Source organism: Sorex araneus, chromosome 1 (assembly GCF_027595985.1).
Source record: "Sorex araneus isolate mSorAra2 chromosome 1, mSorAra2.pri, whole genome shotgun sequence".
Taxonomy (NCBI): Eukaryota; Metazoa; Chordata; class Mammalia; order Eulipotyphla; family Soricidae; genus Sorex; species Sorex araneus.
In genome coordinates this window covers 373,803,957-373,823,060 of record NC_073302.1, presented here as the reverse complement: position 1 = coordinate 373,823,060, position 19,104 = coordinate 373,803,957, and the positions used below count along the sequence as shown (strand labels likewise).

General features: G+C 36.2%; 1 protein-coding gene across 1 annotated transcript in view; it reads left to right on the top strand.

Moving 5' to 3' along the window:
* Positions 1 to 19,104, top strand: part of AHR (aryl hydrocarbon receptor) — a 48,720-nt gene that overhangs the window by 26,578 nt on the left and 3,038 nt on the right. The window contains exons 3-10 of the mRNA XM_055135727.1: positions 1,327 to 1,430; positions 4,593 to 4,682; positions 7,806 to 7,929; positions 9,060 to 9,190; positions 10,419 to 10,621; positions 11,376 to 11,485; positions 12,197 to 12,338; positions 14,083 to 15,286. Coding sequence (XP_054991702.1) covers positions 1,327 to 1,430; positions 4,593 to 4,682; positions 7,806 to 7,929; positions 9,060 to 9,190; positions 10,419 to 10,621; positions 11,376 to 11,485; positions 12,197 to 12,338; positions 14,083 to 15,286 — 2,108 coding nt within the window. The remainder of the gene's footprint in view (positions 1 to 1,326; positions 1,431 to 4,592; positions 4,683 to 7,805; positions 7,930 to 9,059; positions 9,191 to 10,418; positions 10,622 to 11,375; positions 11,486 to 12,196; positions 12,339 to 14,082; positions 15,287 to 19,104) is intronic.

Genomic DNA, 19,104 nt, shown 5'->3' with positions numbered 1-19,104 from the left:
TAAGCTACAATTTATCAAATACTAATATTTGAGCTCCCATTTTGGCACAAAGCAATTTCTATATTGTTTCATTATTGTTTCCCAACAACACTTACAAGATAAACTCTTTGGTTGCCTTTTTTAAAAAATTATTTAGCCTCTAATGCGGCACCATTTTGAAGGATAAGTAAAGAGAGGCTACTAAAATCTCAGGACTAGGATGAACAGAGACGTTACTGGGCCCACTCGAGCAAATCGAGGATCAACAGAATGATAGTTATGGTGATTATTTAACTAATATTGACACAAGGTTTAGGAGTTGTTTGTAAAATGCCACTTCACACATAGGAAAACAGTCTTAAAGATCTCACATACTTACTAAGTAGTAGAATGGAACCTTGAACTCAATTCTTTTAGAATCTGTTACTCACAGGATTTGAAATGAGCTATTTGACAATGGTTAGGAAAATGGCAGCTATCCTTCTGTTTAGTCAGCTGTGCTGCCTTACAGACCACCCACACACATACACAAATAAACATAGAAAGAAAGATAGGTGACAAAGGAGAGGAGAGAGATATAACACTGCAGCAAGCTACCTCTATAGTAAATATCCCATCATGTCATCAGACTTCATTTCATTTATATAATCTACAAGCAGACTATAGTAATGAAGGTGATGCCACATCACAGGATATACTGTCTAGAAATAAACTAAAAAATAAACATTGAAATTGTTTTTATGTAAAGCTTATACTCTAAGTGGGGCAGAATTGCAGATGAGAAAAATGGAAAAACAGAATTGTTCTTAGATAGGATGACATAACAAAATTTTAGTTTTCCATGAGTTGATTTATAAATTCAAGTGGACCTCATAACAGTACCAACATGTTTGGCCCTATAGCTGACAAGAAAATTCCAAACAATGAATATACATTTGGAATAAGGCATATGGTTAATGCTTCCTCTTCACTACCATTAGCTCACTGATGTTTACACGTACTTATTAAAATAGTTTTTATAGATTATGTTTTGAGCAAGTCTTTTAAGAATGGGAAGGACATTTAATGGCATCATGGTGCAGCTTCTTAAAATTTCTATGTTACATGCCAAAAATCATATAATGAACTTGTTATTATTTTTAACAGTATGTTTTACAGCATTGGAAAATACCCATTGGCAAAGGATTATTTATTTAGCTGTTATAGTGCCAGTAGTTTCAAGGTTTCTGTTTCTTTGTTACTGAACAACTGTTATAGCAGTTTTCTAAGATAGCCTTTGAAATTGCTGATTTGATAAACTACATATTATGTCATTGTTTCACCCTTTTTTTCCTCTTTTTTCTGTAGTTGCCTTAAAAGCCCCTCCAGCTGAGAGATGTGAAGTACAGGATAACTGTACAACAAAATTCAGAGAAAGCCTGAACTTACAAGAAGGAGAATTTCTATTACAGGTAAATATAAGTAAATTATAGTTAATATCCCATCACGTCATCGTATCATGTCCATATTATAAACATAATTATAAATAGAATATTAACCAAGCAGCCTTTTAAATTACTCAAAGCAAAATGTTTCATCTCACCTTCACCCCGACAGCACTTGTGTTGTAGGGCTAGTTGAGGAGCTCATCTCTCCGGGGTTTCTCTTTCTGTGATTCAAGTTACCTGTGGTTGTCAGTGGTAAGACAATGTAAGAGAGCAATTTTGTATATAAAATAGTATGCATATATGTATATATTGTGTATGTCTGTACATCTGAATGTATTTTATTGTTCATTGTTTTTGGTGTTCTGACAGCTACCGAAAGTCTTGGACTCTCATGGAGATAGGGGAATCACATGAAAAAAATGCTGAATTTTGGGCTGGAGTGATAGCACAGTGGGTAGGGTGTTTGCCTTGCACACCCCTGACCCAGGTTTGATCCCCAGAATCCTATATGGTTCTCCTAGCACCGTAGAGTAATTCCTGAGTGCATGAGCTAGGAGAACCCTGGTGCAAGGCCGAATGTGACTCAAAAAGAAAAAAAAATATACTGGATTTTGTGAAATAGAGTCATTATAGATCTACTCATCAGTTTCCCCGTTCTATATCTTTAATTTGCAAGAACTTCTACATTGTTTTATTTTTACTTCTAGGTTGTTTTAAGGGCTAAAGTGATAGCAAAGCGAGTAGGGCATTTGCCTTGCATGCTGCCAACTCGGTTTCAATTCCTCCGCCCCTCTCGGAGAGCCCGGCAAGCTACCGAGAGAATCTCGCCCGCACGCAGAGCCTAGCAAGCTACCTGTGGTGTATTCGACATGCCACAGCAAGTCTCACAATGGAGATGTTAGAGCAAATCCGTGAGCAAGGAGATGACAGTGACAGATTGTTTTGAAGGCATCACACAAAACACAACACACATAAATTCAGATTTCTTATGACTGTTTTCTTTTGGTTTTAGTATGACTACAAAAACAGATTTTTCTCAGCACCTTTTAAACATATTTCCTTTGTGGGGTTGGAGAGAGTACAGTGGATAGAGTGCTTGCCTTGCAGTCAACGAATGCAAGTTCGATCCCCAGCATCCTGTGTGGTCCCTTGAGCCTGCCAGGAGTGATTCCTGAGTGCAGACTCAGGAGTAAGTCCTGAGCATCTCCTGGTTTGGTCAAACAAAGCAAAAACAAAAAGAGGTTTTGAGATATACATAAAATTTATATTATGTGCTCCTTAAGAATTTTTTGTTGTTAATTTTTTATATTTCTCTAATGGATTGATACTGTATCTTAAGTTATCTTTGGACTTTAAGGTATGCACCAGTGCAATTAACAGAAAGTGTTGAATTGGAAACCAAATTTAAAAAGCTATTCAAAAAAGCTTGGTATTTCCCTACAAAACAATAGAAGGACACGAGAGATTATAAGTTCAGTTTCTGAGCAAAGAGTAAAGTAACTATCACTACAAAAGTAGGCAACAAATCAAACACACACACACACACACACACACACACACACCCCACCCCCCGCTCTCGACCCCCCCTTGGAGACCCCTGCTAACTACCAAGAGTATCCCACCCAAATGGGCAGAGCCTGGCGGTAATGATAGGTCTCATTCCCCTGACCCTGAAAGAGCCTCCAATCATTGGGAAAGACGAGTAAGGAGAGGCTGCTAAAATCTCAGGGCTGGGAGGAATAGAGACATTATTGGTGCCTGCTCCAGTAAATAGACAAACAACTGGATGACAGTGATACAGTGATCACTACAAAGGAAGTCAAACATTGCTTTTGGTTTTCCAATGCGTTAAAAGTATCTTTATGTTATACTGTAGTCAGTCAAGTGTGCAATAGGTAAAAACAAAAGTGTATACATAATTTCTGTCAAATTTTTTTGTCACGGACACAAAATTAGTACATACTATTTGATAAATGGCCCCAGAATATTTTATTTCTTTTGAGAATGACATGGTTTAATATATATATATGTGTGTGTATATATATATACACATGTGTGTATATATATACACACACATGTATATATATACACACACACACATACATATATGTCTTTCTACCTCTTTTAAGTTGTTTCCAAGGTACTTGACCTTTTTTTTTTTTTTTTGCTTTTTGGGTCACACCCAGTGATACACAGAGGGTCACTCCTGGCTTTGCGCTCAGGAATTACCCTTGGCAGTGTTCAGGGGACCATATCGGATGCTGGGAATCAAAACCGGGTTGGACGAGTGCAAGGCAAATGCCCTATCCGCTGTGCTATCTCTCCAGCCCCATTGACTTTTTATTTTTTTAAAAAAAAAAAAAACAGTTCTAACTAGGATTGGTTTCCTGACTTCTTAATCATCTGCATCATTGTTTGCTAGTGGAAATGTAATTGACTTTTGTGGTTTGATTTGTAGCCTGCCACTTTACAGTTTATTGTTTTGTTTTATTTTTATTTTTTATTAGGTTTATTGTTTTTAAAAGGTTTTTAGATGTTTCTTTAAGGTTTTCTAGTATTGTATGTTATCTGCAAATAATGGTAGTTTTGCTTTTTTGGTTCCAATTTGAATCCCTTTAATTTAATGTCCTACACTAATTTCTGTAGCTGACTTCCAATACTATGTTCAATAAAAATAGAGTGGATGTACTCTTTTTTTTGGCCTATCAATCAACTATTTGTCACTGAATATCATGTTAGCTGTGGAGTTGTTTATATATATTTATTCATATATATTTTACTATATTGAGGTAAGTTCCTTCTATTTCTATTTAATGAGGGGTTTTTTAATCATAGGTAAATGTTGAATCTTGCTAAACACTTTTTTGTGCATGTATTGATCATGATTTCTTTTCCTTGTCACATTGAGTTGTATATGTTGAATGATTCTGAAACAAAATTTGGGGCACAAGGAGGAAACTTTCTGTGATTAAATATAAAATTTGATTTAAAAGTTTCCTTGATTAAATAAAAGGTATAGTTTCTTCTCACTTCAGGGATGGTGTGTTGTATTTGGGTAACAATTTTAAAAATTTCAAAGAGACTTTTTATTCATTAGTAACAGTAGCAGCTTCAACTGACAACTGACAGTATTTGAGTGGAAACATTGTTAGTCTAATTACTGATATTTTAACTGTTTCTTTGTAGGCCCTGAATGGCTTTGTGTTGGTTGTCACTACAGATGCCTTGGTTTTTTATGCTTCTTCTACCATACAAGATTACCTGGGATTTCAGCAAGTAAATGCATTTAAAGTTTTTAGATACTTATTTCTCACTTAGTTTTCAGAATAGTTTAGAAAGTTAATTTTCATATATGTATTTAAGAATATAATTTATCAATTGTGTATGTAATCAAATATATATTAAAGAATAAAATACAGTTAATACATTTTAAATATAGTAATTTACTACATTATAATTTAAATATTTATGTGAATTATGTATTTTTTTAATCTCACTAAGAAGCTCACTCTTACCCCCAAACTTCAGATATAATTTGTATTTGTTTGTGTGTGTACATATATATACACACATATATGTGGTATATAGGAATGTATATATATATATCATATATATGTAGCTTTGGGGTAAAATATAGATACCTGTACCTCTCATGTATGTGAAATACACATGTACACATATATATGAAACTTCAGAGTAAAAGGTAGATATATGGATGGGAGAAGACAAGATGATGTTTGTCATCAGATTCCTTATGGATACTGGAGGCATGTGATAACTTAGGAATAAATGAAGTATCATAAAGAAAAAACTAACTAGTTTATACAATGTTTTCTGAAGGAATTGGTATATATAAACCTAAAAAAGTATATGATTCAGTTGGTCCAACAGTTGTAAAGGGAATAGAAAGAAGACAGAAGCAATAGACTTAGTCAGGGTCCTTAAGATAGGAAACTGTCAGTTTGTCTAACATTGAATGATGAGTAAATGGGTAGTTTTCAACAGTTTTAAAGTATACTCGATTACTAGCCCTAATGTATTAGTAATTCTTAATGTTCAAAAGAATTACCTGAAGTACTGGATAAAAGTTAATAGGATATTTAGGTCTTTCTCAGATATTTTTTTTTTTTAATTTATTTATTTTTAATTAGAGAATCACCGTGAGGGTACAGTTACAGATTTATACACTTTTGTGCTTATACTTCCCTCATACAAAGTTTGGAACCCATCCCTTCACCAGTGCCCGTTCTCCACCACCCGTGAACCCAGTGTCCCTCCCACCCTCCCCAATCCCATCTCCCCCCCACCCCACCCTGCCACTGTGGCAAGGCATTCCCTTCTGTTTTCTCTCTCTAATTAGCTGTTGTGGTTTGCAATAAAGGTGTTGAGTGGCCGCTGTGCTCAGTCTCTAGCCCTCATTCAGCCCGCAACTCCCTTCCCCCACATGGCCTTCGACTACAATGTAGTTGGTGATCGCTTCTCTGAGTTGACCTTTCCCCGGAACGTGAGGCCAGCCTCGAAGCCATGGAGTCAACCTCCTGGTACTTATTTCTACAGTTCTTGGGTGTTAGTCTCCCATTCTGTTATTCTATATACCATAGATGAGTGCAATCTTTCTATGTCTGTCTCTCTCCTTCTGACTCATTTCACTCAGCATGAAACTTTTCATGCCCATCCACTTGACTACAAAATTCTTGACCTCCTTTTTTCTAACAGCTGCATAGTATTCCATTGTATAGATGTACCAAAGTTTCCTCAACCAGTCATCCGTTCTGGGGCATTCGGGTTTTTTCCAGATTCTGGCTATTGTAAACAGTGCTGCGATGAACATACATGTGCAGATGCCATTTCGATTGTACTTTTTTGCCTCTCTGGGATATATTCCCAGCAGTGGTATTGCTGGGTCAAATGGGAATTCAATATCTAATTTTTTGAGAGTCGTCCATATTGTTTTCCAGAAGGGCTGAACCAGTCGGCATTCCCACCAGCAGTGAAGAAGGGTCCCTTTCTCCCCACATCCTCTCCAACAGCGGTTGCTTTTGTTCTTTTGGATGTGTGCTAGTCTCTGTGGTGTGAGGTGGTATCTCAAAGTTGTTTTGATCTGCATCTCTCTGATGATTAGTGATGCAGAGCTTCTCAGATATTTTGACTCAGTGGGTCAAAATGAAATCTGTGGCAGTACATTCCTATTAAGTTAATTGATGTTACCAAGAGAGCTGTATTCCATTGTACAAAATGACACTTAAACTATAAACTGTTGTATACTGAATGGAAGTTACTAAAAGTGTCTATTAAGCTAACTGTGCTTACTTGAGTCTTTATGATAAATCTGGCATTAGTGTACTACTTATTTTTTCTGGAGTAAAGGTGGTTTAATGTTAAGAGGTAAAGTTCCTGGAGAGGTTTAAATCAAGATAGCTAAAGTAGTAGAATCTAGCTGTTGCCACAAAATCTAGACTCCAGTTTCCCCTAAACTTCAAAGGAAATGTTTTCATGTATATGAGATAGCCTGTTTTAAACGTGAGTTACATAACTGCCTTAAATATTTGATAATACAGTTTATAATCACTAAGAAGCCAGATTAACTTTCAATCCATTTTTTTCTCATGTGCACATGTAGCCTGTATATTCTTTAAAATAGTCATAGTTGATATGGTTTAGGCCCCATTTTAAAAATTGGCAGTTGTTTCTTAGTGAATTTGATATAGTTGGAAAGCCATCACTTTTTATTTTCTTCACTTCTAAGCATCAGAAGAGTATTGTATCCCTTTCAAAAGTGTATTGTTGAACTTTGTTGTGTGCATATGTTTATATATGTGCACACACATGTGATAAATGGAAAATGTGTTTTTTTTGCCATGACTTGAAATTTTAAAACATTAGAACACTATTTGTTAAGGAAAGCCTGAGTTGCAAGAGGTGAGGAAGAATTCTAACAAGGAAGAATTCTAACACAATCATGGTAATTAATCCCTTACTCTGATAGTCTACTTGAGGTAAAAATCTAATGTAAATTGTAGGAAAATAGGACAGTAAATTCATCACGAATATCATTGTTTATAGACATCAAAGACAAAGCATTCAAGCAAGATTGAATAAAAGTAGAATTTTAAAAGTGAATAAATGGATATAATGGGCAGAACTTAGCATATTATAACTAAGGAATTGGGATGGTGACATATTTGACTGAAAAGTTTTAGTGTGGGGAAGTGGTGGCAAATAATTTTTGATTTATCAGTTAAAATGCCAGTCTTTTCCTAGCTTTTCCTACCTGGACTGACTAGGTAGCTTGGTAATTGATTTAACTTCATCACCAATAAGAAGCTCTTACTGATCATTATGGGTTTTGTGATTATTTCAGTGAATCATTTTAAAAATCATTTCCTTTCTCATTTTCAGTCCGATGTCATACATCAGAGTGTATATGAACTTATCCACACTGAAGATCGAGCTGAATTTCAACGTCAGCTACACTGGGCATTAAACCCTTCTCAGTCTACTGACTCTGGACAAAGAATTGATGGTAAGGCTGTTAACTAAAAGATGGTGGTTATTGATGATTTTGTAAAGGAGTCTGGAAATCCATGGTGAATGTTGGCTGGAAAGACGTTCGTAGCTGTAGGCCAGAGCCAGATTACAAAGAGCATAATGGTCAGAAGACAATTTTGATGTATGAACTTTAGTGAGAAGGTCAAACTAGTAATACAATTTACTTTTTGGGTTTTGTTTTGAGTCCCTGGCAGGACTCAGGGAGCTTATATGGGGTATTAGGTATGGCATCTGGGTGTTGTTTGCAGGGCAAGTACCCTACTGACTGTATTCAGTCTCTAGTCCCTTAATTCCATTTGTTTTGTTTTTTAAAAAAAAACTCATACATGCCTGAAGGATGGGCATGTATGAAGTTAATAGTGGAACATGTCTAAATTCTACTTAAAATGTACCAAATGATAAATCAGACTACTATATACTAGTTTGAAAAAAATGTAGGCAGCATTTTAAGAAGTCTGTGGAAGTGGTAAAAAAGAAAAAAAGCATTAGAAAAGGTTGAAGGTGATGACAATTATGAATCTATACCATGTCAAATAGATGTTCTGTGTAGTCAAGAGAGATACTCAAACTATAAGTTTTTTTATTAATTTCTCTTGTGATTTCATTTTTTAGTTTAGGAAATAGTCTTTAGAAGAAAGCAAGAGATAATTCAAGGGTTCCATCTTTGGTACCACATTCTGAGAAGTGAAACAAACTATCTTATTTTACTTTTGTCCTGTTGGTGTCTAAATCAGACCTTGACCTAATATTTATTATTTCATAGAGCTAAATTGAATGTGTTTAAATTGCATTTGTTTCATCTGTCTTTTAAAATGTGTTAGTTAAGAATTCTAGTTTGGTGTGCCCAGATTGTGGCTCAAGGTAGAATTACATGCCTTGCATTGGACCACAGGCCCAGTTGACAAAGTATTGCTAGGAGTGGTCCCTGTGTGATGCCCTTTATTCATGTGGCTTGGGAGTGACCCCCGGCCCCTACTCTCTCCGATGAAAAAGCCCCCCAAAAGAGGAAGCGCACTACACTTAAAAAATACAGATTTACGATCTTAAAACATTTAGTTTACAGCAAAACCAGAAATTACATTTGTGTTGCTGTTATTTTTACAGAAGCTAATGGTCTCCCACAGCCATCAGTTTATTATAATCCAGACCAGCTGCCTCCAGAAAATTCATCATTTATGGAGAGATGCTTCGTATGCCGTCTTAGATGTCTGCTGGATAATTCATCTGGTTTTCTGGTAAGGAAAAAGTGTATGAAACTGTTACTTTTATCAAAATTTGATCAAGTGGGAAAAAACTTTGTTTATATTCGAGGTTTGTTTTTTTTAATCTGTAAGAATTTGATAAAAGAAAAGTTAAAATCATTATTTTATACTTTGAATATCTTCTGTTGCTGAGAAGTCTATCTTTCAATATTTTGACACTGGTATCTGCCACCAGTGGCTCACACCTGGTTGTGGTTTAAGATTGCATCAATGTGTTAAGGTACAGTTAACGTTGAAATTATGACTTACTTTGTCTATAGGATAGTTACGTCAGAATTATATGATCTTTAATAAAGTGTTTAGAAGATTTATTTTCTATGAGTATTTATTTTCTATAACTGCTGTAGAAAAACGGTTGTATATTCATGATTGGTGAATCATCACCAGAGAGAAGTATGGGGGCGTCACCGGAGCTACACTGTTGGTGCTAAGGTCAAAAGCAGCTGCATCATGCTCCAACTCTTTCAACTGTGTCCCTGACTCTGTTGTGCTTATTTTTTTAAAAAAAAAATATTTCTGACCCAGGTGTTCCAATTGGTTAGAGATTTTCTAGCACTTAGCATTAAAAAAGTAGTGGGTATTTCTGAGATAGAATTTCTGTTTGTGAAAGGAAACTGTGCTACTGTCATAGGTGTCAAAATCGGAGCTTGACCTAGTATTTATTTTTTCATACAGTTAGATTGAACATGTTTAAATTGTTTTTGTTTTTCTCTATCTTTTAAATTTGTTAAGAATTCTACTTTGTTGTGCCCAAGGGTAGAATTACATGCCTTGCATGTTTCTGGACCTTGTTTTGATTCCTAATACATGACCGCCAAACACTGCTGGTTTGGTCCCTCCAACAACAGGAGTTTTGCTTTTTCTATGTGATTTAATCGTAATTCATTTTATTGTTTACAGTTGTATTTCAGCTCTGTGAAAAAGATCATCATGATTTATGAAATAACTCTGCTATGGGATATAGCCAATATACATGAAAGTTCATGTGTATTTGACTATTTGTCATTCATACATCCAAGAAATGTATATTGAGTGCCTAGTGTACAAGGAGTTGTACACACATTCCTGTAGGAATGGCTCACTTATCAATATTGTGAGATAGTTTTAAAGTAGCACTTGCTGCCTCACAATGGCCATGATTGTGCCTTTTCAAAAAGAATTATTTTAAACACCTTTAGTGCACTGTTTTCTGTGTTTGAAGGCAATGAATTTCCAAGGAAGGTTAAAGTATCTTCATGGACAGAACAAGAAAGGGAAAGATGGATCAGTACTTCCATCGCAGTTAGCTTTGTTTGCAATAGCTACTCCACTTCAACCCCCGTCCATTCTGGAAATCAGAACCAAAAATTTCATCTTCAGGACCAAGCACAAATTAGACTTCACACCTACTGGTTGTGATGCCAAGTAAGTAAAACTTCTTTATTTTATCAAGCATATATTTTAGTGCAGTAATTAAAACATACAGATAACATTGTTATTAAATATTTTTACTCTTACTGTGTTTCAAAATAAATATCCTCAAGCTCATGATTAAGCACATTAAGTAACATAAAGATAATGTCCTTATATTAGTAAAATTAAGCACATTAATGAAACAGATTTATTTCAAATTTTTGATTATGCAAACTTATTTTTAGCCCTCGAACTGTAGTAAACTCTGGAAAATTAAGTATAGTGTAGCATTAAGCTTTGTGCTTTTCTCTAGAATAGGAATGCAGAGGTTTGAAGTCCTGCCCTTCAATAGTGGAGTAATATGCATTCTAAATTTTTATTAAAGATCTATCAAATTCATGGCAAATCCTGGCAAGCTACCTGTGGCGTATTCGATATGCCAAAAACAGTAACAACAAGTCTCACACTAGAGATGTTACTGGTGCCCACTCGAGCAAATTGATGAGCAACGGGATGACAGTGATGCAGTGACAGATCTATCAAATTCATCTTTAGTAGTCATAGTCTTTATTTAGGAGAACAAAATCATCTAAAACATAAATTTTCAACCATCAGCAAAGTGTGTATATAAATGTGGTTAATCTTTTATATCAGCTAGTGTGAAATTCTGTCCAGTAAATTCTCTTATTAAAACAGAATGAGCAGTTAATATAGGTTGATTGTTTCATTTACTAATTTGATTCTCATTTTTTTGTTTTTTAAACAGAGGAACAATTGTTTTAGGCTATACAGAAGCAGAGCTGTGCATGAAAGGATCAGGATATCAATTCATTCATGCTGCCGATATGCTGTATTGTGCTGAATGCCATATCCGGAGTAAGTTGTAGGAGCAGTATAGCAGCATATTGCATTAAGAGAAATTCTTTGAATATATTTCTACTTGGTAACTTAATTATTCTGCTGCTGTCACACTAGAATATAGTCTCTTAATTACCATGAAAATGACTATTTTATCCATGTTTTTCCTTAGGAGTTTTAAATCTGAATGATAGAGTCATTATAGTACATATAGTATAGATTGTATAGTAATACTCTATTTAAAATGGAAATTGAACTGAGAGAAGAGGTGATAGTGGCAGAGGTCTTCAGTGTTTGAGAATATGTCTGTGACACTGAATTATGCAGTCGGGCTCTGGGGTATGTGTATGAATATGCAAAACTATTAACCACTGTTCATCTCTGAGGAATTGTCAAAACATAAATAGTCTGATGAATAAATCAGGATAAATGAACTATTATGTTGATTTTAATGGATTCAAATCAGAAACACATTACTGGTATCAATTGAAAACAAGTTTTGTACTTCCCCTCCCCCAAATCATGCCATATCTCTGATTCCCTATGCGACTATAATTTTTCATTTAGCATTTAGTGTAAGATAGGATATAACAAATATGAAAAAAAATTGTTTGTGCAGTATGAAAATTGTCAAGGTATTTATTAGCAAGTCAGAAATGTGTCAGACTTTGTTTCAAATATTTTTGTTACCATGCTGATATGGTCACTTACTCTTTCATTGTATTTTAGTGATTAAGACTGGAGAGAGTGGTATGACAGTGTTCAGACTTCTTGCCAAAGGCAATCGATGGACCTGGGTTCAATCTAACGCACGCTTAGTTTATAAGAATGGAAGACCAGACTATATAATTGCAACTCAAAGACCTCTGACGTAAGCATAAAGTTTTCAGATGGTTTCATTTAAATAACACTATAGTTTATAAGTCTTTTATATAAAAACTTAAAAATGATTTCTAAGAGAACTTACTGTAAAAGTGTATTTAGAAAGGTGGCAGCTGAGGTGAACAACATTGAAAAGGTAGAATTAACAAACCATTAAACATTTAAATACATAGAACTATACTGGATAGAAAAATAATAAAATTCTGAGATTTTAATCACAGATACATGCTGCCATCTGTAAATTTTAAATTGTGATGCTTTTTCCAAATATTTGGAGGATTTATATATGTGACTTGAAATAAGGATCAAGATTAATTTAAACATATACATGTCTAAGTAAGATATCCTGTTAACCTGTAATATTTATCGAAACAAACATCTTTTTCCTGTGTACTACTTTTTATCAAGAATTTTTGTCTGTAGTTTATTTCTTAACCAACAACATATTCTTAAGTATTTTCTTTACTGTTAAACCTTGCTATTGTTATGAGTTTATACATCTTATTAGGACTTTTCGTCGGAGTATTTTTAATTCTTTATGTTTGAAAAATCTGTTGTTAATTTGAGAATTAACATCTTTCTACTTAATTTTGTTCCAAGATATTTGATATGTTAACATCAAGAAATGGCTTAATAAATAGTTAAGTGTCTGTATTCATCAAGATTTCCTGTTAAAAATATAGGGTTTTTTTTCGATTTTTTTTTTTTTTTTTTTTGTAAATGAGACATATTGGGGTATGCTCAGGAGACTATATGTGGAACTGCAAATTGAATTCAGGTAGATCCTTAGTACAGATAATACAGCTAGGTGTTTGCCTTGGATATGATCAACCTACACTACATATGGCTTCCTGAGTAGAATTAACAGTACTATTTTATTTTTATCTTATTCCAAATTTAAAATGTTAATATTGGGGATAAAAGTCCCATCTATCTACTAATCATGATTAGTGAATTTTAGCAGATAATTTCTCCATATACTTTGGCATTTTTCAACTTTGCCTTACTGATATTTCTTGTACATCGTGTCTGTTCACCATTATTTACTCTTTCTCTCTTTGGGTTTTTTTCCCTCCATAAATTATTAAGGTATTTTTCCCCCCAATTTTCTTTGTTACTGACAAATTAGGGAACATTTTCTTAATTTCAGGCCTTTGAAATTTGTGGTGACTTTTTAAATAGAATTAATGGTGGTAGAGCATTTCATTTGCTATAACCAGTAAAATATGTTCTGTTGCATTCTATTGTTTATAAACACAAATGTAGCCACTTATGTATATTTTCATCACTTATTTTAAAAGATTGATTTGCCAGTTCATACTGATTTTTTTGTGTAGGATAGTATAAGTGACTATACTAAGTTTTTGTACAAATTACAAATCATTTAATCTGTCTATAAACATTATAACACTGGTCATTAGGGAAAAAAATGGCAAAGTAGTTTCTTGTTTTCAAACTCAAATGATTGGGGCTGGAGAAATACCAGAGCAGGTAGGGTGTTTGCCTTGCACGCAGCCAACCAGGGTTCGATTCCCAGCATCCCGTATGGTCCCCTGAGCACCACCAGGGGGTAATTCCTGAGTGCAGAGCCAGGAATAACCCCGTGCATCGCTGGGTGTGACCCAAAAAGAAAAAAAAACCACTCAAATTATTATTTTTTTGGTGTTCTGCTTAATTTTAGATGTAGATGATATAACTTCCTAATAATTGCACACTCTTATACACAATTTTAGGGAAGAAGAAGGAGTAGAACATTTACGAAAACGAAATACAAAGCTACCTTTTATGTTTACCACTGGAGAAGCAGTGTTGTATGAATTAGCCAGTCCTTTGCAGTCCATAATGGATTCCTTACAAAAACAGACGCAAAATGATGCAAGTAAAGATTCTGCTGCCAAATTAAGTCTAAATATGGATTCTGTTCATCCCAGCTCTGTCCTTGGTGCCATCACACAACAAGATGAGTCTATTTACCACTATCCTACTGCAAGTAACATACCTTTTGAAAGCAATTTTTTTAATAGATCTATAAATGATTTCAATAGCTTGCAATACAGTGTTGTACCACAAGAAAATGACATCCTGAAGCATGAACAAATTGGCCAGCCTCAGGAAATGAGCCCAGGGCTTTCAGATAATAAAAATAGTGACATATATAATATTATGAAATACCTGGGTGTTGACTTTGAAGATATCAAACAGATGCAGCAGAATGAAGATTTTTTCAGAACTGACCTTGCTAGTGAAGAGGACTTCCGAGACATTGACGTAGATGACATCCTGACTTATGTTCAAGATTCCCTAAATAAGTCTGCCTTCGTGTGTTCAGGTTACCAACAGCCCGTGGTTCCTAAGTCAGCCTCCTGTATGGTACAGGAGAACCTCCAGCTGGAGCAGCAGCCACTACAGCCTCCTCCAAAGCACAGAGCCGGGGAGCAGCAGCAGTTATGTCAGAAAATGAAGCACATGCAAGTCAATGGCATGTTGGCAAACTGGAGCACTACTCCGTCTGTGCCTTTGAGTTGTCCTCAACAGGATCTCCAGTATGTCTTTTCAGATTTACCCGGGACCAACCAAGAGTTGCCCTACAAACCTGAGATTGAGACAATGCCTTATACGCAGAACTTTATTCCCTGTGATCAGTCTGTGTTACCAGAACATTCCAAGGGTGCTCAACAGTTAGATTTTCCCACAGGGAATTTTGAACCATCTCTCTACCCTACAACTTCTTCTCATTTAGAAGAGTTTGTCTCATGTTTACAAGTTCCTGAAAGCCAAACGCAAGAACTAAATCTTCAGCCCATCATGGCAACTCCTCAGACATGCTATGCTGGAGCGCTGTCAATGTACCAGTGCCAGCCAGAGCATCAGCATAGCGCCACGTCTCAGCTGCAGTACAATCCATCAGTGCCAGCCCCACAGCCATTTTTAAATAAGGTAAGCGTTTGGCCAAACTGAATACATCCTTTCAGTGGTTCTCCCAGTATTATAAGTGGAAATGAACTCTGTGACTTGTCAGTGACTTATTTTAATCTATTATGTGTAGCATTTCTAATTATATAACCTAAACCAGCATTTTTTGATAGAGAAATATTAACTACACACAAAATCGAGAATTCTGAGAAATTCCCTCGGAATTTCTCAAACCAGGGGCTAAAGCAACACGTCGTTAAGTTCCCATGTGAAGCTACTTACAAAAAGTGCTTGTCCTTTTAAAAATACAGATTTCAAGTGCTAGAGAGGTGGCTCAAAGGGCTAGCTGTATGCATGCAGACCTGGGTTCAGTTCCCAGCACTGAAGCACCACTAAGCGTGTAGCACCCTAAAGAATAAAATTAGGACTTTAAAATATTTGTGAATAGGTTAAATGTTGTTTTTTTTTTTTAACTGTGTAACTGAGATTTTAAAAATTCTTTCTTTGAACACTGTCATCCTGTATCAGTCTTACCAAAGTGGATGCTACATCCCACAGTAGAGGGGTGCTGAAATAATTGAGGGGCAGCAGAGTAGCACACTCACGTGCTTGTTCACTTAGGATGACTTACAGTAGGGGACAGGAGGGTAGAGAGTATTAGACTAATTAAGTTTGGGAACCATTGTCTTAGATTTCTCTGATTTTCTGTGATGTTTTTTATATAGGGGTCACCCCAAGCAGAGAGCATGGAGCAACTTTTGCAGTGCTCAGCTTGAACTCATGGCTTTTAGCATGCTGACTGTGTGCCACCTGGACTATCTCCCATTGCTGGCATTCTAAAGAAAAATTCAAGTAACTCAATGTATAGATGTTTTGGGGCCACAGCTGACTCTACCATAGAGGACCACACTTGGTGCCAGGCTTTGAAGGCACACTACCTTCTGTACTAACTCTCCTGTGGAGAGATGTTCTTGCCTGATTTGGGAATCGGGGTAACTTTGGCCTTATAAATGTGTCTAGGAATTGTTCCCTCTGATTTAGTCTTTTTTTTTTTTATTAATAGTTTATTTTTAATTAGTGAGTCAACGTGAGGGTACAGTTACAGATTTATACATTTTTATGCTCATGTTTCCCCCATACAAAGTTCAATAACCCATCCCTTCACCAGTGCCCATTCTCCACCAACCATAAACCCAACATCCCTCCCCCCCCCAGTCCCGTCTCCCCCCATCCCACACTGCCACTATGGCAGGGTATTCCCTTTTGTTCTCTCTCTCTGATTAAGTGTTGTGGTTTGCAATAAAGGTGTTGAGTGGCCATTGTGTTCAGTCTCTAGTCTATATTCGGCACGCATTATCCTTCCCCCACATGACCTCCAACCACATTTTACTTGGTGGTCCCTTCTCTGAGTTGCCCAGAATGAGAGACCAGCCTCCAAGCCATGGAGACAACCTCCTGGTACTTATTTCTACTATTCTTGGGTGTTAGTCTTATAGTCTATTATTCTATATTCCACAGATGAGTGCAATCTTTCTATGTCTGTCTCTCTCTGACTCATTTCACTTAGCATGATACTTTCCATGCTGATCCACTTATATGCAAACTTCATGACCTCATTTTTTTCTAACAGCTGCATAGTATTCCATTGTATAGATGTACCAAAGTTTCTTCAACCAGTCATCTGTTCTAGGGCACTCGGGTTTTTTCCAGATTCTGGCTATTGTAAACAGTGCTGCAATGAACATGTAAGTGCAGATGTCACTTCGACTATACTTTTTGGCTTTTCTGGGATATATTCCCAGCAGTGGTATTGCTGGGTCAAATGGAAGCTCAAACTCTAGTTTTTTGAGAATCGTCCACATTGTTTTCCAAAAGGGCTGAACTAGTCAGCATTCCCACCAGCAGTGTAGAAGGGTCCCTTTCTCCCCACATCCTCTCCAACACTGGTTGCTTTTGTACTTTTGGATGTGTGCTAGTCTCTGTGGTGTGAGGTGGTATCTCATGGTTGTTTTGATCTGCATCTCTCTGATGATTAGTGATGCAGAGCACTTTTTCATGTGCCTTTTGGCCATTTGTATCTCTTCCTTGGAAAAGTTTCTGTTCATATCTTCACCCCATTTTTTGATGGGGTTGGATGTTTTCTTCTTGTAGAGTTCAACCAGTGCTTTATATACCATTGATATCAACCCTTGTCTGATGGGTATTGTGTAAATATCCTTTCCCATTCTGTAGATAGTCTTTGTATTCTGGTCACTGTATCTTTTGCGGTGCAGAAGCTTTTTAGTTTAATGTAGTCCCATTTCTTGATCTCTGTTTTTACTAGATTGCTTAGTTCCGTGTCATATTTGAAGATACCTTTATCTTCAATATCGTGGAGGGTTTTGCCGACCTTGTCTTCAGTGTACCTTATGGTTTGTGGTCTGATGTTGAGGTCTTTAATCCATTTTGATCTGACTTTTGTGCATGGTGTCAGGTCAAGGTCTAAGCCCATTTTTTTGCATGTGGTTGTCCAGTTGTGCCAACGCCATTTGTTAAAGAGGCTTTCCTTGCTCCACTTCACATCTCTTACTCCTTTATCAAAGATTAGATGGTCATACATTTGAGGTTGTTTGTTGGGATATTCCACCCTGTTTCATTGGTCTGCAGTTCTGCCTTTGTTCCAGTACCATGCTGTTTTAATTGTTACCGCTTTGTAATAGATTTTAAGGTTGGGGAGGGTGATGCCTCCCATCATCTTTTCCCCAAGAATTGTTTTAGCTATCCTTGGACGTTTATTGTTCCATATATATTTCAGGATTGCTTGCTCTGTTTCTTTGAAGAATGCCATGGGTATCCCTATAGGGATCGCGTTAAATCTGTATAATGCTTTTGGGAGTATTGCCATTTTGACAATATTTATTCTCCCTATCCATGAGCAGGGGATATGTTTCCATTTCCTCATGTCCTCTTTTATTTCATGGAGTAGCATTTTATAGTTTTCTTTGAAGAGGTCCTTTACTTCTTTAGTTAAGCTGATTCCAAGGTATTTGATTTTCTGGGGCATGATTGTGAACGGGGATTGCTTTTTTCATGTCCCTTTCCTCTGTCTCATTGTTTGCATATAGGAAGGTCATGGATTTTTGGGTATTGATTTTATAGCCTGCGACTTTACTGTGTAGGTCAATTGTTTCTAAGAGTTTCTTACTAGAGCTTTTAGGTTGCTCTAGGTATAGTATCATATTGTCTGTGAATAGTGAGAGCTTGATTTCTTCCTTTCCGATCTGAATCCCCTTAATATCTTTTTCTTCCTGATGTCTATTGCTAATACTTCCAGTACTATATTAAAGAGAAGTGCTGAGAGTGGGCATCCTTGTCTTGTCCCCGATGTTAGAGGAAAAGCCCTTAGTTTTTCTCCATTGATGATAATGCCCTCTGATTTAGTCTTTTGGAAAAATGTTAGAGTCTAGGTAATTAAGATAATGTAGTGTTCAGTAGAATTCACTAGTGATGCTGTATATAGATTTGCACTTTAAGTCGCAGAAGGACTTTGATCCATTTCTTCTTGGTTGTAATTTTGTGGCAGATAATCGTAGTCTTCTATGATTATTTTAAAGAGGTGCTCTAGCTCAATATCTATCTCTCCCCCATGAGCCTACTCTTGATTTCAATAATCTTTTTTTTTTTTTTTTTTTTTTTTTTTTTTTTGCTTTTTGGGTCACACCCAGCGATGCTCAGGGGTTACTCCTGGCTTTGCACTCAGGAACTACTCCTGGCGGTGCTTGGGGGACCATATGGGATGCCGGGGATCGAACCCGGGTCGGCCGCGTGCAAGGCAAACGCCCTACCCGCTGTGCTATCGCTCC